At 37.7% G+C, this 24,425-nt stretch overlaps 2 protein-coding genes across 3 annotated transcripts; both read left to right on the forward strand.

The window, feature by feature from the left end:
- The first annotated feature begins 1,706 nt into the window (after positions 1-1,706).
- LOC112046890 (neuronal acetylcholine receptor subunit alpha-7) lies at positions 1,707-15,236 on the forward strand. 2 transcript variants are annotated; one of them, XM_024083728.2, is made up of 11 exons: positions 1,707-2,129; positions 7,813-7,952; positions 8,648-8,692; positions 9,107-9,216; positions 10,021-10,201; positions 10,610-10,685; positions 11,195-11,389; positions 11,976-12,172; positions 12,564-12,808; positions 13,090-13,192; positions 13,264-15,236. In XM_024083728.2, the coding sequence occupies exons 1-11, from the start codon at positions 2,054-2,056 to the stop codon at positions 13,414-13,416; spliced, it is 1,521 nt and encodes a 506-aa protein (XP_023939496.1). In that variant the 5' UTR covers positions 1,707-2,053; the 3' UTR covers positions 13,417-15,236. The 2 variants fall into 2 exon arrangements, with proteins under 2 accessions (XP_023939496.1, XP_023939497.1); XM_024083729.2 differs by having other exon boundaries at positions 1,708-2,129; positions 12,564-12,775.
- Positions 15,237-16,664: 1,428 nt separating this feature from the next.
- On the forward strand, positions 16,665-24,103 carry LOC112046891 (acetylcholine receptor subunit beta-like 1). Its single transcript, XM_024083730.2, has 9 exons — positions 16,665-16,796; positions 17,465-17,601; positions 18,675-18,829; positions 19,716-19,806; positions 20,153-20,500; positions 20,997-21,190; positions 21,481-21,633; positions 21,887-22,151; positions 22,839-24,103. The coding sequence occupies exons 1-9, from the start codon at positions 16,736-16,738 to the stop codon at positions 23,001-23,003; spliced, it is 1,569 nt and encodes a 522-aa protein (XP_023939498.1). The 5' UTR covers positions 16,665-16,735; the 3' UTR covers positions 23,004-24,103.
- Positions 24,104-24,425: the final 322 nt, after the last annotated feature.

Below are 24,425 nucleotides of genomic sequence, written 5' to 3' on the forward strand. Positions count from 1 at the left end.
TGTCTTTCTACAATCGCTAGCACTTCGAAAATTATGACATTTGCTATCTACAGGTCACGTGATCAAGTTGTCGATCAGTTCTATCATTCCAATACATTTTGTTAGTGTCGAAGCGTTAGCGTTTGAAGAAAGAGAATCGACATGCCACAAGGCTACAGGCCCAGGTCAATTTAGGATTTCATATTTTCTAAATTGACTCGCTTCTGATCTGATCTTGACTTATGTGCACTTACTTCCTTCCTACTCCTATCCTAAAACCTACCCTAAACCTACCATACCCCTACCCTAAAACGTACTCTGCCATTACAGTACCTCTACGCTACCCCTACCCAACGCTACCCCTACCCTACCTCTAAGCTATCCTGTCTTTCAAGGTGGATCAAACTGCACACAGTGTGCCAATTCTTTAAATTGGTGTGTTAAATTTGGTTAAGTAGTTAAGGAGTCCATCGTGGACAAACAACGTGACAATAATCAAATGAAACAAAAAATATAAATTCTATACTTTAATATTTAATTTATAGATGGTGTCTGATAAGTGATGACATAAATACTAAAAATTGTCATTGAATGAAACATAGATATTTAATAAAATAATTAATGGACGGTATACACAAGTGTCGCATGTGTTAATTTATTAGTTTAGTGACGTTCTTCGGAGTCAATGTGCGAATTAGTAAAGTCGACAGTTCGTGGCACTAGGCTGCAGTGCGGGGCGCGGAGGGAGCGAGGAAGAGGGCAGTGTCCCTCATTGATCGCACTCCGCGCAGCATCCCTCCCCGCGCGCCCTCCGCACACACAACCACAAAATTCAACACTCAAAATTGCAATCGCTGGAATTCGAAAGCTCATCTCATTCTTAACCCCATTAATGTCGTGACCGATGCGAACGGATATGGCCTACGATTTTTTTTGCTCCATACATGATTTCTTAATACATGAATGCACCGTGGCTTACGTATATGTAGGTACATAATTTGTTTAAAAAAAACACAAGGCGAGCTTTTACGCAATAAAGTAGGAAATCTTCAACTTGATGGGTATTTTATTTTCTACATAATCGTACCTACTAGTACCTAGTACCTACCTACTAGTACATTGTAGTTGGCACTAAGTGATGATGGTTCGGCCTACATAAATATGTAGTATTACATTAATTACACTTTTAAAATTAGAGTTAATTTGAAAAAGAATATAATCATTTAAGTGAGTCTATATCAGCAGTGATAACATATTTATAATAATTACTTGATTTGTGATAAAAGTTTGATACAAGTTGTTGATGAAAACAATTGCTCAGAGCTTTTGTAAAGGTACAAAAATTTGCATAATTAGATAGAGCACGAGAGAAAGAGTTTTAGGTGCGGGCGGTGGAGCGTGCGAGCCCAATGCTGCAAGCGGCGGCACGGCGGTAGGGTTACCACACGTTACATTGTATAAAATGCTACTTAACTCCTCAATATAAATATAGTGTGTAAGCTTTAATATATTTTATGACAATTATAAAATCTAATTTCTCTAAAAAGTCTACTTTTTTGTTTGAAATGAGGGTACTTTCAGTATTTTTCGAATGTACATGTACTTTCATGAACGTAATATTGCAACTAGTCAGTATGTCTCCTCTTGCTCGCTTTGCCACAGCGCTGGCAGCCCTGGCGGAGGCGCGCGGCGCTGAATGGGCGGCGGCGCGGCTGCGCGACGGCGGCGCCTCCGCCAGTCCGCACACCGGCGGCTCCGCTGCCCCACGGTCGGCCGCACTCCGCTGAACAACAATGCTCAAAAACACAACCTAACTCACAGACCCAGCGGCGGCGCAGTCGGCGATGCTCGAGGGTCGGACGGCACGCGTGGCCGTCGGCGAGCGGTCCTGAAGAAGATTTGATTTATGAAAACCGTAAAAGAATTATTTTTTAAGCTGATCGTATTCGACGGATCGGAATAGAGGGGCGGGAGTGCGGCTACGGGAGGCGGGGGCCGGTGTCGCGGGTGTCGCGGATCGGGAAGATGGCGCGGCGCGCGGGCGCGGCGTGCGGCGCGGGCTCGCGGCGCTGACATGGCCGGCCGGGCGCGCCGCGCGCTGCAGGCGGCGCCCGCGGTGCTGCTGCTGCTGGGCCTGCTGTGGCCGAGGGGTACGTAGCGCCGTAGCCCGCACCGCCACCACCACCACAAGCCGCGCGGCCCCGACCAGACACGGGGACCCAGTGAGGCTTTACAGTCATCATCATTTCAGCCCATACTTTGATTTTGTCACGTTACGCGTTAGCTATACGTGGCACGTGCTCTGACAAAATTTAGCTCGACTTCAAACTTCGAGTTGAAATCGATGCTTTTAAACAGTGAAAGCTAATTCATTTGCTATGAGTGATGAAAATTAATAAACTGGCATACAAATTAATTTCATCATTGTTTTTAAATATATTATACTTATTTTAATTTAACCTCAGAACTATATTGAAATAGTAATGTAATATAGATGTAGATTTAGTAGATACTCGCATATACATGAGTAGAATTCGTTTCATTTCACCACGTGGCAAAACCTAGTTAGCCTCATACCCTAGTTGCTGTCCTACAAGTACAGTCTTATCTTAGTATTCGAGCATGAAATAATTTATTCTTATTCTTCCATAAGTAATCTAGTTCTATTGTAGATATATATTTCTGTTTAATACAGTCACGAAAAACCTTATATAATATCTAGGTAGATATATAACGTATGACAAAGACATGTAATGTAGACCAGTGTTTAATTATTTAATGTTTTAGACCATTTTAACCCGTTAACTTCGCGTGACTTTTACACTATTCTCTTGAGAGCAACTTGCGCGGTCATTATTTGGTATTGCCTTGTACATATGTATTCTGTGGTACATATTATTATAATAATTAATTTCACCGAAGTAGGTTCATTGCTATAAATCGACGGCCTCCGTGGCGCAGTGGATTTACAAGACGGAGTCCTGGGTTCGATCCCCGGCTGGGCAAATTAAGATTTTCTTAATTTGTCCAGCTCTGGCTGGTGGGAGGCTTCGACCGTGGCTATTTACCATCCTACCGGCAAAGACGTACGGCCAAGCGATTTAGCGTTCCGGTACGATGCCGTGTGGAAACCGAAAGGGGTGTGGATTTTCATCCTCCTCCTAACAAGTTAGCCCGCTTCAATCTTAGACTGCATCATCACTTACCATCAGGTGAGATTGTAGTCCTTGACTACAATCTCACCTGAGGCTAACTTGTATAGAATAAAAAATAAAAAAAAAACCCTGTAATACGCATTGAACCACATCATATTTAAACTAAATCATATACGAGTATATTACGATTGAAGGCATCTCTGCATTGCTGTAGGCAAGGAATTTCTAAATGAAAAGCCCATCAAAGGAATCAAAAATAACTTGTTAACTAGTTGTACCCGGATGTGAATATCGGGATGAAAATAATCTATGTTAGTACAGTTATTTTACCAATATTATAAACGAGAAAGTTTGTATATGTATATTTGTTAGGTACTGTGTCACCCAAATAACTGAATGATGAAATAGAATATACATTGGAACACACTACTTTTTACCCCGGAAAATCATTAGTTTCTGTGGGTTTCTGAAAAACTCAATTTCACGAATCGCATCATCAATTAACTTATAATCTGAAATAGGTTTCTGAGGCATACATCCTGCATGCTAATTCACTATCTTTGACGTTTGCTAGTTGACATATACGGAATTGAGATTCAATGAAATAATGTCATCCGGTGCTTACTGGTGAATATCATCAGTTTAATATATTATCTAAGTGAACTAGTACTAATTCTTACACACTTCACAACAAAACATAGCAATACCAATAATGAAATGAATGAGGGTATTAGGTAAGAACATCCCCGGACAAGCTTCTAACGAACACCATTATTTTAGAATTTAAACTATCGTGAGTGTTATTCATATTAATTGATTATGAAACACGGCTAAAACTCACGTGATATTAGGTCAGAGTATGCCCGACTAGTTTCGAACCCATACGGGGCCCTAGTCGGGCATACTCCGACCTAATATCACGTGAGTTTTAGCCGTGTTTTATAATCAATTAACACCATTATTCTTATTCGTCCACGTGCCTACATAGGGGATACTTTTAATAAAACTGTAACAGGTCCAATTCTATACATGGAAGTTATTTTGAATTTTTTTATTGGACATTAAGTAATCGATACTGAAACCAAAAATTTTTTGGCTTAATAAATTCAAATAAAACATCCCACGATTTGAGACCATAATGCGAATCCGAACGATTTAAGACCTGTTTTTGAATACTTTTTGTCTCGAAAATAAATCAGAAGAGAAAAAAATAGGGGTTGAAAGTTTGTATGGAAAGTTCTTCATTTTTCAACATTTATAAAAATTGCTAGACGTACTACTGAAAAATACAAAAATTATTTCATGATTTTTCCAAAATTCTACAATTCAAGGTTAAAGTTTAAAGGTTAAAGTTTACGTTTTGACTTAGGTGTATAATTTTGTAAAATGTTTAGTGGCCTATTTATTATATATATATAACTAGCGAAAATATTATTATTAGAAGGGGTTGAAAGTTTACATCGACTTTTACGCGGACGAAGTCGCATCCGCTAGTACGCGTCCGCTAGTACCTACTTAATATGGCAAACTATATTCTCTAGGATTTTTTAATTGACACAAACATAAAGCTGACAACCAGAATCAGAATATATAAATAGAAGCCTACAAGTAATAGAAGATATAAAGTAAATTTATAGCATTACGATGAACATTTTTGAAAAAGAAATCGGATGTAGTTCATGTCTACTTTTTGTAGAACGCTTAATGCCCACGTCTAGCACATTTAAGCGGTAAGCCCGCCCACAAACGCCTAGTTGAGTACCGAAATACCGTGAAAGATTCTGCCCGTCGAAACATAAGTGGTGAAAATTCCACACAAAAGAATGTGCTTTTAAGCGATGGCATTTTATTGGAGGCAATCTCGAGAGCGTTTATCGTCAGATAACGTAACAAGTACGAGAGTTCGCGAGAGTTCGCGAGAATGCTCGAGTATCGATGTCAACGTTCCTTGGATTATATTTAACGGCCTTATTCACTGTCAAAACAGAAAAAAATCGGAGCCAAATCCATACTTTTACTTCCATACAATGTCAATGCAAAAGTTAGTCTGGATGTTTCATGTTTATGACTAAGCTTCTTAACCGATATAGTCGAATTTTGGTATAGAGGATAAACGAGATTAGTAACTACATAACATAGACTGCCCGATTTACATATGAAACTAATACATATGAAAAAATGGAATTTTTAAGTCTTATAGTCATACTTAGGTACTCCACGCTTCTTAAGTCTCGTATCAGATATAACTTACATAATAAATTTCGATTAACGATTATGTTAAATTTTCACGACAGGGAAAATTTTTAACACTAATAAAAAATAAATAGATTTTTTAACACTAATAAAAAATAAATGATAACTCTACTATAAATCTACTCGTACTTATTTATGTGAGGTAATCTGTACATTAAATAATACGGCGTACATAATTATGCGTATTTGCTAAAAGTATTAAGAGAGATTTTTATCATCATTTTAGTCAATAATTCATAATAATTAGCCTTTTTTGATGGCCAGCAAAGCTCAAGACTAAAAGTCTTCAAGACGTCTCTCTTTTACAAAAGAGAATAAACTCTCTCCATAATAGTAAAATGCAAGGATTTGGAGCTGAATCTTACAAATCTATATCTATTTATATCTATATCTTATCTATACTTATAATAAAACTGGTCGAATTCTATGCATTTATTCGCAATTTGAGATTTTACATATACAATTTGTAACACCATGCGTTACCGTGGTATAATGGACGCCAGCGCCATCTAAGATCTATACTGATAATACAAATTCTGTACATTCTGTACATTGAAGATATTTTAAAAATTTTTGTTAAACTACTCAACCCAAAAACATTTTTTTTTTTATTTAATATTTTTAATATTTTTAAATTTTTAATATTTATGGTTTTTTTTATCACGCTGAAACTACTGAATAAATTCAAATGAAACTTGGCACAGTTTAAGACCATAATATGGAGAAGGATATAGGATACTCTTTATTGCGAAAATAAAATAAGAAGGTTTCACCCCCTTCTTATTTTATTTTCGCTTAATAGGGGGGTTTAATAGGGGTTGTAAGTTTGTATGGAAAATCCTTTATTTTTAGAATATTTTTTTTTGTCATAAATCATGAAAAAAATACGAAATATAATGTGATTCAAAAATTTTTAAAATTAAACCTCTTAAGTGGTGAAATAAGGCTTGAAAGTTTACAAGTTACAAAAAGATCAAAAAGTGTGTATGCCATATTTTACGAAAAAAATCTTCAGTTTAAATTTAATCGAGAAATTCGCGTACATTTTACAATATTCTCAAATTTTCATCATCGACATGGTACTAGTAGGTACGTCGACGATATTGGCTCAATCCGAAAACGGCTTTAATATCATGTGCCACAGTAGGATAACTCTGAGGCAAAGGATATGAGATTTTTAAAGCTCCAGCGAGATAATATACTTGTTGTCTACCATTTTATTTATATTCTGTTATTATTAGAAAAAGCTGAAACGAGAATTTATACTGTATAATTATTTTGGAATAGTTTTGTTTTAGGACATGTTTCTATGAAAAAGTACTTGAAACGTTTGCAATTTATTTAAACACTAGCGAGCGCCCGCGACATCGTCCGCGTGGAATTCAGTTTTTCACAAATCCCGCGGGAACCATGGATTTTTCCGGGATGATGTCTACGTGTTAATCCTGAGTAAAATCTATTTTCATTCCAAATTTCAGCCAAATTGCCGCAAAAATGAAAAAGTTTCATACGAACTTTCATCCCCTATTTTATCCCCTTGGGGGTAGTATTGATTATAATCCTTTCTTAGCGGATGCTTACGTCATAACATCTACCTGTATGCCAAATTTCAGCCCGATCCGTTCAGTGGTTTGGGCTGTGCGTCGATAGATCACTATATCAGTCGGTCACCTTTAAGTTTTATGTATTTAGAAGTACCAGCACCATTTTATTTTTCATTTATCTAGTGCTATACTATGTTATATTAAGGTAATAAAGGGATGTGAACTGAAAATATTGTATTTTAAAATGAAAAAAAAATAAAGTAAGAATAAGACTCGTGCTCAATAGTGAGTCGAATATGGCTTGATAATGATAATTATCTACTTTAAATTTTAATAAACTAGGTCGATAAATTCAATGAAAAATACTCTTAGCTATACTGCTAATGCTGTAACATCATGACCAAGAAAACTACTGAAATGGGTAATTACGAGTATATGTTCATTAATTTTATTTCAAAATACATGTTTTGCATTTTTTAAGCTCTTTTTTAAGCCCTGACCTCTTTATTTGGCCAATGAAAAAAAAAATTGTTCGTATTATTATTATTGTTGTTGTTAGAAAATAAACATATACCATATCCATAATTCAGCTTTATAAGCTTAGTGGTCTTCGTTGTGCGTTGCGTTGTTGCGTGAGTCAATCAGGAATCATTTTGTATTCATTATTCATCATTAACGAAAGACAGGCCTCTTGCATGGACTTCCAAACAAAACCGTCTCGAGCCGCCAGCATGAAGCGGATCACTGCAACCCGCTTGATATCCTCAATCCACCTAGTGGGGGGTCGACCAAGACTGCGCTTTCCGGTGCGATGTCACCATTCCAGAATCATTTTGTATTTTAAGCAGGTATTAGAAGATGATGTTGAATGTCTCTCTTAGAGGTTCGCTGTGGCCAGCACGAAAAGAGGCTGCTACACCATCTGCTGGACCATTACAACGTGCTGGAGAGACCAGTGGTTAACGAGAGCGACCCGCTTCAGCTCTCCTTCGGCCTTACGCTCATGCAGATCATAGACGTGGTAAACTGTTGTTGTATTTGTTTCTGTTGTTAAATCATCCATTTCCCGAGTGCCATAAGCTGCAGTTGTAGTAGCTTTGATATCAACGAAGGCACCTTAATGGTAGGCGTCCACAAATCCGCATCGTAAGTAACAGACGCATCCCAACAAACGGATCGTAGTATTCATTGTATAGAAAGTCAAAAAAGTGATCCGCCTCGTACGGATCGCACAAATCTACCGTCAAATTATAAATCCGTTTAATGCAATGCACCTGACATTTACGATGCAGATATGTGGACGCCTATCTTTACAGATCAAAGTCTTTAATCGTCCAGCTTTATGTTCATGCAATTGTAGCCTATTATGTAAATATATTCGTAATTTGTCTATATATCTCTCCCTCACTTATATATATTCCATAAAATCACCTTTGTTAACAAGATCCCATATAGAAAGCACCTATTTTATGGATTTTCAACTACCCTCATGTCACGTAAAGTGGCAACTGTAACTGTTCCTCAGAGAAATATAGTAGTAGTATCTTGAAATGCTTATGTGTGTATAACAAGCTATGCTTATATTAAAATTAAAATTAAAAAACCTTTTAATAGAAGAGAGAAAGGATATTAATTAAGCTTAACTCCCATTCGTTATTAAAACCAAAAAAATAAAAAACCAGAACTAAATATCTTTAATTAAATATTTCTTCGCAGGATGAAAAGAACCAGCTACTAATAACTAACATCTGGCTTAAACTAGTAAGTATTAGGGCAATAAACTGAAATTAAATTTTTTGTTATGAAATGAAAAAGCTAACCAAATTTTAAATTAAAATATAAGTTGATATTAAGTCTAAAATAAAAATTGTCTTAAAGGAATCTGCAAAATCTTTCCCTGTGTTGCCAATTACGGCGATCTTTTGATTGTGTTTGTAAAAAAAAAATACCTAATGGTCTAGTCTTTGACAATTTCAATTTTAGACAACATTCCTGTAATCAAGTGAAATAAAAAATATGTACCGTAGTAAAACGAAATACGTCATGTTCTCAAAGGATATAAGTGTATTAATTATTTACAAAATCAATGAATATTTCCCGATTGTATACATTTGTTTGTCCACAATTTTAGTATACTTTCAAATGGGTAATATTAATTGTCTTTACCGTGCACAGGAATGGAATGATATGAACTTGAGGTGGAACACTTCGGATTTCGGCGGGGTCAAAGATTTAAGAGTACCGCCCCACAGACTATGGAAACCAGATGTTCTTATGTACAACAGGTAAGGCCTTTTTGTAACTATAAAAGTACTAGCTGACGCCGCGCGGTTTTACCAACGTGGTTCCCGTTCCCGTAGTAATACGGGGATAATATTGAAATAAATGAATATTGACTATTGACTATCTAATAGTATAAAATTTTTGGTTACATCTACAATTGCCTCGTTGATCCATTGGCTGCATATGTGTCTTTGGATCATGAGGTGTCGAGTTCTGTTGGCCTAGCATGCGTCTACGACATAATCTCGTGAGAAAAAAAAGAAGTCGACCAATAACGACGGAGTTGTCAAGTTCCAGCTTCTTTCGTCAAAACTCAACGGAAGACGGACTTTGACTTCGACATTTTGTATTCACGGGACATGTCGTGGCGCACTTTTTAGACCTACTGCAGGGCTATGAAAATTTTTAGTACAAATTCTTATCTTGGGGTTGAAAAGTTGACGGCGTCCTCGTGCCTCGTCATCGATATGCCGTCCCGTCATTATCATTAACATCTGATGATTAAAGACAGTCTAAGCCCGCCAAGTTATACTGTACATCCCTTCTCTTATAATTTTTCATTCCCTGTAGCTTGCACGCTAGTAATGAAGACTCCTAGAACTTTAACCTATAAAATCGTAGTGTAGCTACTTCATAGATGTCGATCTGTCAAACGATTCACGCTGCAGAGCCAAAGAACATAGTATACGGCAATCGGTACAAAGTCCGCATTAAATTCAGCATTCAATTACCTAACTTCCGAAGGTTTTTTAACCGTCTTCCAAAAAGGAGGAGGTTGTATGTATGTTTTTTTTTCATTTACGCAGTGCGGATGAAGGATTTGACAGCACCTACCCCACAAACGTAGTAGTGCGAAACAACGGTTCTTGTCTTTACGTACCACCTGGAATATTTAAAAGTACTTGCAAAATAGACATCACGTGGTTTCCATTCGACGATCAAAGATGCGAAATGAAATTTGGCAGCTGGACTTATGATGGTTATCAAGTAAGTATCTAAAACAATAACAAGGTAGTAGTATTATATCTAAGTACTTAAATTAAATATTTGCTGTGAAAAATAGCCCTTGTATTTTATCTACAAGACAACCACAAAACTCCAAACTTCAAGGAACATACTTACATAAACAGATTATACCCATCTAAGATTAGAGATGAAAATTCTAAAAATCCTTTTTAGTTTCTATATAAAATGTCTATCTTCAGTACTCTTAGTTGATGTCAGTCAGTCAGTTTTCCTTTTACGCACAAATACGTTTAGTAGGACTATATATTCCTAATTGTTGAAAATATTCCGATCAAACGATTGCTAATTAAATACATTATGTGTTTTAACAAATTAAATTACGATCTAAATAATAAAAGCATTTAGTACATTTTGTATTTTACTTTACAGCTAGATCTTCAATTACAAGACGAAGGTGGTGGTGATATAAGCAGTTTTGTAACTAACGGAGAATGGGAATTAATAGGTACTGAAATATTTATTCTCTCTAATTATTTCAATAAACACCTATAGTGCCTACAGAAAGTTTCTTATTGTAATCTAGTGATACTGGTAGCAAATTAATTCATTATTATCAACCCATATTCATCTCACTGCTGAGGTCGAGTCTCCTCTCAGAATGAGAGGGGTTAGGCCAATAATCTACCACGCTGGCCCAATGCGGATTGGCAGAATTTACACATGCAGAGAATTAAGAAAATTCTCTGGTATGCAGGTTTCCTTCACCGTTTGAGACACGTGATATTTAATTTCTTCTTATTTTCTTTGAGGACGTGATAGCCCATTGGATATGACCTCTGCCTACGATTCCGGAGGGTGTGGGTTCGAGTCCGGTCCAGGGCATGCACTTCCAACTTTTTAGTGGCTTGCAAATTAATTACAGTGAACATTTTTTTTAAACCCAGTATTTGTAAGAAGTTTAGTTTCAGGGGATTGTGATATTGTGTTTCTGTATTATGTTTGGTTTGTTAACAGGAGTACCAGGCAAGCGTAACGAGATCTACTACAACTGTTGCCCCGAACCGTACATCGATATTACTTTTGCGGTGGTGATTAGACGGAAAACTTTATACTACTTTTTCAATCTGATTGTCCCGTGTGTGCTTATAGCCTCGATGGCTTTATTGGGATTTACTTTACCACCCGACTCCGGCGAAAAACTTTCATTAGGTAAAATCACTTTAAATTATTTTAATTAATTATGTTTTTATATAACTTACGACTCTCGCTCGTGACTTCTCCCGCAACCTTTCTAAATACGCGTTTAAATATTCCACCAAACATTGTTTATCTAATAACTCGAAGGGATTTGGCAGCGTTCTGAATGAAAATATCCCAGGCGGCTTGATTTTTCCGACAATTCAAATAATTGTTGTCATATTTCCACTAATTTACGCAATCTATATACTTAAATCTTCCTCATGAATCCCTCTGTGTGAAAACTACATGAAAATCCGTTTAGTAGTATTCAAGATTATTACGAACAGACAGTAGCGGAGGATTTTGTTTTATAATATGTAAATAAATATACTAGAAGACCCACGTTGTTTTGCCCATAAAAAATTGGAGTGGACGACCCTTATCATTAAACCTACCCTAAGTATGTAACACAAAATTTCATAAAAATCAGTCCAGCCGGCGTTTCAGGAGGAGTTTAGTAACTAACAGCGTGACACGATAATTTTAAATATTACGAGTAGATATATGTATAATGTACATATATATGTAGATTCTATTATTTGTATATTACTTACAGGTGTCACAATTCTATTGTCGCTGACAGTGTTTCTAAACATGGTAGCGGAGACGATGCCCGCCACGTCAGACGCTGTACCGCTGTTGGGCACTTACTTCAACTGTATCATGTTTATGGTGGCTTCTTCGGTGGTCTCCACCATCCTTATCCTCAACTACCACCACAGGCATGCAGATACCCATGAGATGAGCGACTGGGTACGTATTACGTTTCATCCTACTCCTAACAAGTTAGTCCGCTTCCATCTTATATTGTGTCATCACTTATCATCAGGTGGGATTGTAGTCAAAGAGTAAAGAAAATATTGACTCGTTAAACTCAGTTAATATGTACAAGCAATAGCGGCCTTATGAGCAAATAAAAAAACATTTTAAAAAGTGCAATACATCGAAAGTTTCTAAAAGTTATTTATTTTAATATTACCTACGTCACATTGACTACAAATCTTGCAATCAATCGCATAGTTTTCGAAGCATTTGTAGAAAGAGAATCGACGTGCTACATATCTACAGACTCTGGTCTAACACTATCCCTGAGGTCGCTACTAAAATTGATTAGAAGTAATATTTACGAGGGTTTTGTTAACAGATTCGATGCGTGTTTCTGTACTGGCTGCCGTGGATCCTCCGCATGTCGCGACCCGGCTCGGCTACCACGCCGCCGCCGGCGCGCGCGCCGCCGCCGCCCGACCTGGAGTTGCGCGAGCGCTCGTCCAAGTCGCTCCTCGCTAACGTGCTCGACATCGACGACGACTTCCGGCACACTCACGCGCAGCAGCCGCCTTGCTGCCGATACTACAGGTCCCTCGACGATCTACACGAACACTACTCGCCGTAAATAGCACGGTTACAATACTACAACCCGCCTCGAACGATCCGCAGTTCAACCCGGCCCTAACAGCTTGAAAAACATCAAAAATGAATTCATCTAAATTCACATCTTAGATTCTTCATAACTATAGGTACTTGTATCAAACTTTATAATCTTGGGTCTTGGGTCTTTTTTCTATCGCATCGATCAGCATAACTCCCGTAGCGCCCTACGTTCCTCTGCCGATAACCTGTAGAGTAGGACGCAATGATATTCAGAGGGTTATAGAGCGATGCTTTTGCAGGAGTGGCGAAGAGAATGGTGCGGGACTAGCGGCACACAGCTGTTTCGGTGTCGACTACGAGCTCTCACTCATACTAAAAGAGATTCGAGTCATCACAGATCAGGTCTGTACACAGAATCAAGTCTCTCCTAGTCCCTAAGTTAACAAGGAACTAAACGAATTGAATCATTACAGATGCGCAAAGATGATGAAGACGCGGACGTTTCGCGCGACTGGAAATTCGCTGCCATGGTCGTGGACAGACTGTGCCTTATTATCTTTACCCTGTTCACAATCATTGCCACGCTAGCCGTGCTGCTGTCCGCACCGCACATTATGGTGTCGTAGCGAGCCGCCCGCCTGCGGCTGCGCCTGCGTAACGTTCTGTGATACCGCGAATATATATTAAGTTGTGATGTGTGAAGCGGTGCGAGCGTCGAAGCCGCGGCGAAGAAGTTGCCGCCGCCCGCCTCGCCGCCCGCCCCCCCCTATAGAGATAAGTTACCGCTGACTGCCATCCCTACGCATTGAAACAAATACTGCCTATCCTGTATCTCGTTCTTTTATTTCTGAGGCCTCTCTTTCAGCGGCTCAGTCTATGCTCTTCCGAAATTGAACGACTGGTGTTTTACACAGAGAACTGAATTCTGTCTCACGCAGCAATCATTGATATGCACAAAAACAAGCGAATACTTTCTGTTGTAAAAAAAGTGATTTTACGCATAATAATCTGTATTTTGTACAGAAAAGTAATTATATAAATTGTTATGGTTGCGATAAGTGACTCACGGCGCCGAAACGGCGTTGATGGCAAGGCTTATAGTGATCCACGCTAGAATAGTCGCCATTCAGGCCATGATCTACGACTATGGTCAATTTCAAAAATCGTAGCACAAAAACGTCTTCCTTCTTACCGTTGATCAACCTGTCGCGTTTAACATTTAACTCTTTGTTATATCTCTCTCGAATCTTGAAATTTATGTACAGTTTAGGATTTGGGCGGTGAAGCAATGGCCCTTCGTTCCCTTCTTATTCGATTCCGTGAATCGTGGTTATGATCCCTGAGTTTATTTTCAGATGTATTTGTGTCAGTAGCTAGTATAGAAGTTTACAAACAATGTTGATTCAATTGGTACAGGTTGTGAACGGGCCTCGTTGTGAACGGGTCGATATTGTTATAAATGGTAAAATATCCAAAGCTATAGCTTAATAAAACGTTCGTTAAAAGTTGTAGTTAAAATATTATTTTATTAAAATCATACTCGGGTCTTTCGGATTAACGTATACAAATAATTACATTACATTACATGGTGATATCACATTTGTACCTTGTACTTCTTTCGATACGATCATACCTAATACTGAAATATTGTAGCTTTTTAAAGTTTCTCAATCAGCGAATATATCAACCGAAATATAACCATACTTCTAATGTACATCCATCAGTTGATTCATGTCATCCATTCATTTTATTGATCAACAAAAACGTGTGTTTATCTCGTTGTTATGTTGGCGTCTCCGTAACGGCGCCACAGAATTCGATATATCGATTTTCTATAAATCTATAGACCTCAATTGGGTTACCTATGACGACTTAAAGTCTCATAAAGATGTTATTTTATAATATGGCCCCCGAAATTTTTTCGTGAAAATGTGTTACTGCTGTCATCTCACCCAACCTTTTATAAGTCATTTAAAAATTTGTCTACTTAAGAATAATTTACCGAAAACATTGTGAGCCTCTTAAAAGAAAAACATATAATTGTTATTTGGAGCTGCGCGGGTACATTCAGTCGAAACGATTGTACCCTCGCGGGCCTCCTGGAAATTCTGTTTTTCTTGTTCGAGGTACCGCTTCGAAATAATCACGGGCGTTCCTTTGGAAGTTGCGGAACGAATGTGATTATGTGCCAGTGTTTTCCATCATCCCTTTGTTTATTTATTGTTATATAACGAGTTCTCCTGAGTCGTCGAGGCCGGGGAGAGCCGGGCGGCGGATGAGGTGCATTAGGCACCTCCTTGTTTGGTGCAACTATATTTGTATTGGATAGTGGGGTAATGCACCGCATCCACGCCGGCGTTGGGGCGATGTTTGTCCCCGTAATTTGTTCAATTGTTAGGGTTAATACTCTGAATTGCACTTTGTTTATTAAATATAAACGAATGAAAAAGTCTTTTATTTCTTTATTAGGTGCACAAAAGCGCTACCTTTTCTCATTTTCCTAATATGCGTCAAAGAGGCACATATTAGTAGCAAAGTAGGCCTTGACCTAAATACTCTCGGGTAGAAGGCTAAGTAACTGTAGACAATCGATGATATCCCGAGGGATACTTGCACATGCGCAATTGCGCATACATTCTTGAGCAGAACAGGAACATGTAAACTCTCGAGGTTATTACATCAAATGAAGTAGAAAGTAAATGAAAAAAAAACCAATTTTACATAATAATAAGACAAAAGGGGTTTAAAGGTTTTGCTAGCTATTGAATAGGTAGTTCTCTAATGTAATAATTGCCTTTCCTTCCCTTTGTTATACATATAATAGTAAAAGTACTTAATTCATTAATGATTTCGTTTCAATATAAATTGGAAAATTTGAACTCAATCCGCACAGTAAACCTATCTCGAAACATTTATAGTAGATAGTAATAACAATATAGAAAATTCTTCGTAGAATAGAAAACAGAATATTAGTACAAATATAGCCCTAAAAGTAGGTATAAAACACTTATTCACTAGGTATACCAAGGATCTTAAAATTTTGTGCGAGTTTTAAAAAAATATATATTTTCTTTTTTAGTAAATGGTCAGGATTAAAACTTTTGATGAAACAAGATAATATAATTGATAGCTTATTTAACGTAAGCTTTGCCTTGCAGTTTCACCCACGTAGATACTGTTTTCGTCGGAATACCATCCGTCCCTGTGCCAAATTTGATGCAGATTCATTCAGCTGCTCTGGAGTTATAAAAGCTTGAGCTCGTTACCCTAGCTTAGCGAATATTATTAAAAAAATACTGAAATGAAAATATAAGGTCACGACACAGACGATTTTATTTCTATTAAAAGGTTAATGATCTGAAAGGATTAACACTATAGTTTTAATTACAAGGCATCAGAAACGAGGTGCTTCATTCGAAAGTATGGAGACGAGTCTTGCTAATGGATACCCCAGATCCAGTGTCGAATGCGGGAATACTACACAGCAGTGGCGAAGGATGGAATTTTGACGAAGGTAAGCCATCCCAAAGAAAAGGATATTCATACCGGTTGATACAAACTTGGTTTCTCATACATCTATATATATTGATTACAATAATAATTATGTATAGATCTTAAAAGGTAACCCGGTGGGAATCGGTCTGTATAGACTCTTCGCCGCTGCTACGCAGAGTGTAATACATATATTTTTAATACAAACAGTACACTACAGATAGTTGAAAGTTACAATAGGAAAAATTACGTTCTCTTAAATTTTGGAGTACATGTATGTCACTTGCACGGCGACATGTTCTTGCTTATACGTCCCTATTGCCTTATTATCAAGATTTGGATGGTCTAAGTCAATCTTAGTTAAGTTGGGTGGGCGGGAGAAGCGCGCTAAGGCGGGCGGGAGGCGCGCGGCGCAGGGCGGCACGCAGGCACCGCGCGGCAGTGCCCGGCGCCATGACGGCAGCGTCACGCGTCCCGCTGCTCGTCATCGCTCTCTTTGCAGCACTCTATTCAGGTACACTATAACGATTTTTATTTATAATTATAATTAATTAAAATTCCAAGCCTGTTAAAATATTCTCAATATTCAATAAAAAGGGTCCGTATTGTAGGTTGTAGGTACTAATTTAAAAGTAGGAGTATTAATGGATAACAATGTTTTAGTTAGCGATTTATTATTTATAATTTTAATTTTACAAAATTAATATTAAATTATACAAAATATTACGTCTTATATTTAAATAATTTATTATAACTATTCAACAAATTCATCTCGTGAAAGATCCTTATTGATCGCGGCTGCAGCATCAGCGAACGCCCCCACTGCTCACTCTACTCTATTCTGCAGAATAAAATCCAAAAATAATATCTACCTAGCTATTTTAAGCATATTACTCGTAATTGAAATAGAAAAGAAAACGAAAGAAGCTTCCTACTAATTAATTATAAATTTTACAAGCAATCGAAAACCCACTACCTAACTATTTTTATAATAATGTTTCATAACTTGTTTACCAAGATAAAAACCAGATAATAGCAACAGTATTACCTGTAATAGTATTTTATTATTTACAATTTTGTTATTTACAATTTTTTCCTTTCGCCTAAATAACGAAAACTTTTAAGCATTACAAAATTGGTCATACGTTATTATAGGGTTATAATATTGGGTAATATTTTCAGGATGGTGTTCAGAGGACGAAGAACGCCTTGTCAGGGATCTGTTCCGAGGGTACAACAAGCTCATCCGGCCGGTCCAAAATATGACGCAAAAAGTAGACGTCAGGTTCGGCCTGGCCTTCGTTCAGCTGATTAACGTTGTAAGTTATAAATACACAATCCTAATTATTCATATTATAGCTTCTCAAGAAGAATCTGGACAAGTTCGAGACGGACTCGCTTACCGAGGGTTCTGTACTTTGTAGTTACGTATTTGCTTAACCTCCATCACTGATTGCTTACCTACTTTAAATAAACTACTTCTATTGTTTATGCTGTCATTACAAATGTTAAACAGTTTAATATTTTCACTATACTAGTGGTCTAAGACGGTATTTATTACGAGTAACCAAAGGAAAGGAGGTACCCTATAAATATTTCCCTTGAGAGTGTTTAACTATACTTACTTTATTTTCTTTTCTATCTCGTATCGGCGTCGTTTATCATTTTTTCACAATCAATTGATGTATAGACCTGCGTTACTTTTCCACACGTTCTCGAGATAAAGGGTTTTGATCAAAGCAGACAGATGGCCAAATTTGTCTTTGATCTTAAGGTTTTGGTTATTTTCCTTTTGAAGTGCGGAGTTTTTTGACGGCCTTCGTGGCGCAGTGATATGTGCGGTAGGTTTACAAGTACTTGGTCCGATCCCAGGCTGGTCTGATTGAGGTTTTCTTAATTGGTCCAGGTCTGGCTGGTAAGACGCTTCTGCCGTGGCTAATTACGGCAAAGACGTACCGCCAAGCGATTTAGCATACAGGTACGATGTCGTGTAGAAACCGAAACGGTTGTGGATTTTCATCCTCCTATCAAATTAGCCCGCTTCCATTTTAGATTACATCGTAACTTATCATCAGGTGAGATTGTAGTCAAGGGCTAATCAGCGCCAGCCCGAAGTAAATAATGGAATGGAGCGAGATCCAATTATGGCGCCTATCCTGTCTGCTCCTAATAATATATATATATATACCTATTACTACCAATTGTGAGTGCAAAGTATAGAACGTGAAGATCTCGACCAAACTCTGGAGTGACCAACGTTCTTTACCATTTAGGCGGCCTCTAGGATTTGGCGCCTGGAGCGACTGCACCGTATGGGCGGGCGGGCCGGCCCTGGGAAAAAAAGAATTAAAAAAAAACTTAAGGACATTGCATAATATACTTTCAATTACAGAATGAGAAGAACCAAATCATGAAATCCAACGTCTGGTTGCGACTGGTATGGATGGACTACCAGCTGATGTGGGACGAGGCTGACTACGGCGGTATCGGCGTACTGAGATTGCCGCCCGACAAGGTCTGGAAACCAGACATTGTACTTTTTAACAAGTAAGTCTCTCTTTAACCATAGTTTAACCTTTTTTTTATTATTTACAAGTTAGCCCTTGACTACAATCTCATCTGGTGGTAAGTGATGAAGATGATGCAATCTAAGATGGAAGCGGGCTAATTTATTAGGAGTAGGACGGAACGCTAAATTGCTTCGCGCTACGTCTTTGTTGGTAGGGTGGTAACTAGCCACGGCCAAAGCCTTCCACCAGCCAGAGCTGGACCAATAGGGATGATGACAGTTTTTTAAATTGTATATAAATTAAGAGTAAACTAATAGTAAAGCAATTTTGTAAAAGGAACAGGGTATCTGCGATCATTACTTTCGGAGCTACAGGGATTTAAAGAGTCAGATTTGCGGCGCTGCCGCGGATCCCTGAAAAACGCCCCATACAAAATGGCTCGAAAAAATGACGTCATAGGCAATGTAATGATCGTTAGATTTGTATGCGCGTTCAAACAAAATTACTAATATCTTTGTTATTTGTGCGTTTATCTTTATAGTTCATATATTAAAAAATGTCACGTTTAATGTAAGGAAGCTAAAACTGTATGAATTTTCATCTAATTACGATAAAAAAAATTTAATAGTTTTTGAAATTTTATAATTTGATTTATTTTGCAAATATCCAGTCAATCTTTGCTTTTTATGTATAAATTAGTTAACATTGATCCTATTTACCCGAATGTATCATAAAAATCAATATATTCAAACCTAGTCATCATCCCCATTAGGAAAACCTCAATCGGCCCAGCTGGGGATCGAGCCCAGGACCTCCGTCTTGTAAATCCACCGTGCCACGTGTACGTGCACTGCGCCACGAATGTCGTGGGAGGGAGGTATTGTTTTTTTTTTTTTTAATTAATGATTTAATTCTTTTTTTAGCGCTGACGGCAACTATGAGGTGCGATATAAATCCAATGTGCTTATTTATCCAAACGGAGAAGTTCTATGGGTTCCGCCAGCCATTTATCAGGTGAATATGCAAGTCAACATATTAGATACGTACTTGCCAAACCGCATTGGGTCAGCTTGGTGGTCAGCTTGGTTTTCTCAAAATGGGAGGGGTTAATAACCCCTCCCATTTTGAGAAAAGACTCGTGCTCAACAGTGAGTCGAATATGGGTTGTTAATGTGATAATGACTAGTAGATCCCCGCGGTTTCACCCGCGTAGTTCTCGTTCCCGTAGGAATACGGGGATAAAATATATCCTATATAAACCCTGATAATGTAGCTTTCCATTGGTGAAATATTTTTTTAAATCGGTTTAGTGGCTTGACTTGAACAAACAAACACACACTCACATTACAATTTTTTTCAGAGTTCCTGCACCATAGACGTTACATACTTTCCATTCGATCAACAGACATGCATTATGAAATTCGGATCATGGACATTCAATGGTGACCAAGTGTCGCTCGCTTTATACAACAACAAAAACTTTGTGGATCTCTCCGATTATTGGAAATCTGGGACATGGGATATCATTGAAGTACCCGCTTATTTAAATATATACGAAGGCAACCACCCAACTGAGACGGATATCACATTTTACATAATAATTAGAAGAAAGACTTTGTTTTATACCGTCAATTTGATCCTTCCCACTGTGTTGATTTCCTTCCTCTGCGTTCTTGTGTTCTACTTGCCAGCTGAAGCCGGAGAAAAGGTAAACTTTAACTATTTTCTCATGTACTGTGAACTGTGGCTTTTGGAATCACCAGGTTCTGGGTTAGGCTATGTAATATTGAGGCTGTCTTTCTTTTAAGCAAAATTTCTCAGCCCGGTTTGCAAGTTTGAGTTACACTCCCGTGCCTCGAGCCGAGAGAGCACGTCGAGTCGTCTGTCCTGATCATTATCATATTCTGATAGTGGTCGATAAAGAATTTAACATTATAACATCAAAGTGCCTACTCGCATGCATATAAGGCTTTGAGCCACCATGCTCTGAGCTCTATATCCCTCCTCCTATAAGGAGAGAGACCTGAGTCTGAGCCAAGTAACACATCAATTCTGTTTCTAAAAACGCTTCGGAAACTAAAAATAAAATAATGAATGTCATATCCGATTTATAAGTTGCTTGCTGCTTAAAAGCTCATAATGATGAGGTATTTACTATCCAAAACGTAGGCACTACTAATAACTTATTATTTATTTTATTTTAGGTTACATTAGGCATTAGCATTTTACTGTCGCTCGTCGTGTTCTTACTCTTGGTATCGAAAATTCTACCACCAACGTCGCTGGTGCTACCACTCATTGCTAAATATCTACTGTTCACTTTCATCATGAACACTGTCAGTATACTCGTTACAGTCATAATTATTAACTGGAACTTCAGAGGCCCTAGGACTCACCGGTGAGTTTATTTTTTTATATTTCTTGTACTTGTGGTGACATCGTCACGTTAATGGAAAGTCTACACGATAAGGTAGTTGACTCATATCAAATTTAATTTAAACAATATTAATTTCATGTAGTACCTACATGGAATAAGGGTCCGAAATATATCGATATTAATTAATAAAAGTTAAGGATTCCATAGAAAACTTTTATTGTTCAAATCTTTCTTTAAATTCATGAACTGTGTTGATAGTAAATAAAAGTAATACCTACTTACAGCTAAAAATGATAATTTTTATTTTTTAGAATGCCATTGTGGATTCGAAGCGTGTTTTTACACTACTTACCTGCTGGACTGCTCATGCGTCGACCTCGGAAGACCCGTCTGCGCTGGATGATGGAAATGCCCGGCATGGGAGCCCCTCCTCAACAACCACACGACTTACCGAAGCATATCAGGTTTTGTAAAATTTCGTTATTTTGTTTTTGGTGTAATAAAGTGTTTTATTTATTATTATTATCACATTAATTGATTATGAAAAACGGCTAAAACTCACGGGATTTATCTTCCAGTAATAGTCCCATTAAAATCGGTCCAGTTCCAAACATTTGTGCTTTAGTATCGCCTAACTAACTCTATGCACTTAAATACTTAAAAGACACTTGAATTTTATTTGTATTAGATGAAAAATAATTAATTGTATTTTGGCAGCGCTATTGGAGCTAAACAGAGCAAAATGGAAGCGATGGAGCTATCGGACTTGCACCATCCGAATTGCAAAATAAATCGGGCATCAGGTGGTGGCGGTGAAGTTGGCGCTCTTGGCGGTCTGGGAGCTCTGGGCGGGCTAGGGCTTGGCGAGCGACGGGAGTCTGAGAGCTCAGATTCATTACTTCTGTCCCCTGAAGCTGCTAAAGCAACTGAAGCGGTTGAATTCATAGCAGAACATTTACGTAATGAAGACCTCTACATACAGGTAAGCTTTGTAGGATAACCGTGGGATTCAAGCGCATCAGCGATCGCAAATTTTGTCGACGCCTGGCTAAGTGGATAAATACCATAATCGATTAATCTTATAATGAATATGATACATATTTAGAATTTATTATAAACTCTGGGTGGAACTTCTAAAGATGTTGGTCGCAATTTTTCGCTATAAGATCATTTCATTGAAACGACTCAATAAACAATCAGTTAGTTGACTCGTGTGAGTCGTGTACATAGTTACAAACCTCATTTGGTTCGGTAAATAAAATGCATTACACCGAGGTTTTAAAATTGATTACTTGTTTATATTAGCAACCAGTGCATTATCTACCGTAATTTACACAATTGACTAAACAGTGATAGCCTAGTGGAAATGACCTCTGACTTTGTATGAAGAAAGGTTCGAATCCGAACCTCCAATTTTTCAGCTACGTACATTTTAAGGAATAGAAACATAATGTGTCTCAAACGGTGAAGGAAAAACATCGTGAGGAAACCGCACACCTAAGAATTTTCTTGACTCTACGTGTGTGAAGTCTGCCAATCCGCATTGGGCCAGCGTGGTGGCCTATTAACCTAACCCCTCTCATTCTGAGATGAGACTCGTGCTCAACAGTGAGCGGAACATGGGTTGTTAATGATGATGATTGACAAAACAATATTTGTATTTTTCCAGACGCGCGAAGATTGGAAGTACGTCGCAATGGTGATCGACCGGCTGCAGCTTTACATATTTTTTATTGTAACTACCGCCGGAACAGTGGGTATACTGATGGACGCTCCCCATATCTTTGAATACGTCGACCAGGATCGAATCATAGAAATATATAGAGGAAAATAAGATTTTAATAGTTATTATGAGTTCCAGATAGGTACTATTGGATTCCTAATAATTCAATAACAATATCTTTTACAGAATCCTGAATAACAGTATTATACTATAGTTATAATATTTCCTAAGTATTATATCTATGTATCTATTTTATTTAATAACCTAACTAATAGAATTATAAAATGGCTGTGTTTGATGTTTAGAAAAAGCACATTAGTAATTAAATAATAATAATTTTAAATAGGTACGTAATTAATTTTATATATAGGCATTGTCTGTGCCATTATTGTGTAAGTAGCAATAAGTAGGTCAATGTTTTTTTATCACCATCATCTTAATTTTTAAAGTGGGTAATAAGAAATAAAAACGGTAAAAGATTGTGTATTTTAGTAGATACACGTAAGTAGCTCAAAAAATATTTATCTATCACTAAAATTTAATAGTTATAATATATTTCTAGGGACAAGAATCTTCCATCACAGCTTCCAATCACGTTAAGACAAGAAATTGTTTTTGTAAGGTTATAGGGTAAAATCCATATTGCATACCTTCTGTTTTCTTTAAAGCTATGCTGATAAAGGGTGAATCTGGCCTTGAAGGGAAAGTAAGAGAAATGCTTTTATTGCAAGATTATGCAACATAGCACAATATCTCCAATACCCAGGGTTTCACAGGACAATACACTGCGATGTGTGGCATAACCCAGAAAATGGCCCCAGTTCGGCATAACGGTACATGACCGTATAAAATAGGTGTTGCAGGAAATACAAATAGGTACAATCTATCCGAGCCAGGAACAGTTTTCACGGGCATTAACCTCCCGGTCACGGCCCAAAACTTTTGGCCTGGCAGGGAATGACTCTCTTCTTATAGTGTACTTATGCATCTATGGAATGACTAAGGAAAAATATTCCTGGCTTGGGTACCATACGTTGATTGTTGCGTTCAAGATTGCGTCTTGCGTTCACCAATTTGTGTGAAACATTTTTCAGTCGCACGACTCCTCCGCAAACGTAAATTGAACGCGTTTATATTCTTCGCTTGTGTACTTAAAATTATATTATATTCTCTAGTGTTTTTATAAACTTCCGAATAAAAAGTACGAATTATATTTGACTTTTATAGTTGCGCCCATAGATGTAATTTAAAGTCGATACCGTCTCCTGAACGAAGAGTGACGCAGCCAACTGGCTCGAATGATGTTTATACATATACTGTGTACGTTTGGTCGTGCTTGATAGCCAGGTCTCAAGTTAAAGCGCACAAGTAGGTACCTACGTAAGCACTTATACGCCGTCACGCACGCAGACACATATGAAGACAGACAATTTTTTTTTTTTAATTCTTTACAAGTTAGCCCTTGACTACAATCTCACCTGATGGTAAGTGACGATGCAGTCTAAGATGGAAGCGGGCTAACTTGTTTGGAGG

This window comes from Bicyclus anynana, chromosome 1 (genome assembly GCF_947172395.1).
Source record: "Bicyclus anynana chromosome 1, ilBicAnyn1.1, whole genome shotgun sequence".
Taxonomy (NCBI): domain Eukaryota; kingdom Metazoa; phylum Arthropoda; class Insecta; order Lepidoptera; family Nymphalidae; genus Bicyclus; species Bicyclus anynana.

Excerpts from the sequence above, each read along its gene's own strand:
- LOC112046891 (XM_024083730.2), top strand. The coding sequence starts at position 16,736 with ATGACGGCAGCGTCACGCGTCCCGCTGCTCGTCATCGCTCTCTTTGCA. Across the intron at positions 19,807-20,152 it reads TTCCGCCAGCCATTTATCAG|AGTTCCTGCACCATAGACGT; the intron begins GTGAATATGCAA and ends AATTTTTTTCAG. Across the intron at positions 21,634-21,886 it reads GACTTACCGAAGCATATCAG|CGCTATTGGAGCTAAACAGA; the intron begins GTTTTGTAAAAT and ends GTATTTTGGCAG.
- LOC112046890 (XM_024083728.2), top strand. The coding sequence starts at position 2,054 with ATGGCCGGCCGGGCGCGCCGCGCGCTGCAGGCGGCGCCCGCGGTGCTG. Across the intron at positions 2,130-7,812 it reads GGGCCTGCTGTGGCCGAGGG|AGGTTCGCTGTGGCCAGCAC; the intron begins GTACGTAGCGCC and ends TGTCTCTCTTAG. Across the intron at positions 12,809-13,089 it reads CTACACGAACACTACTCGCC|GAGTGGCGAAGAGAATGGTG; the intron begins GTAAATAGCACG and ends ATGCTTTTGCAG.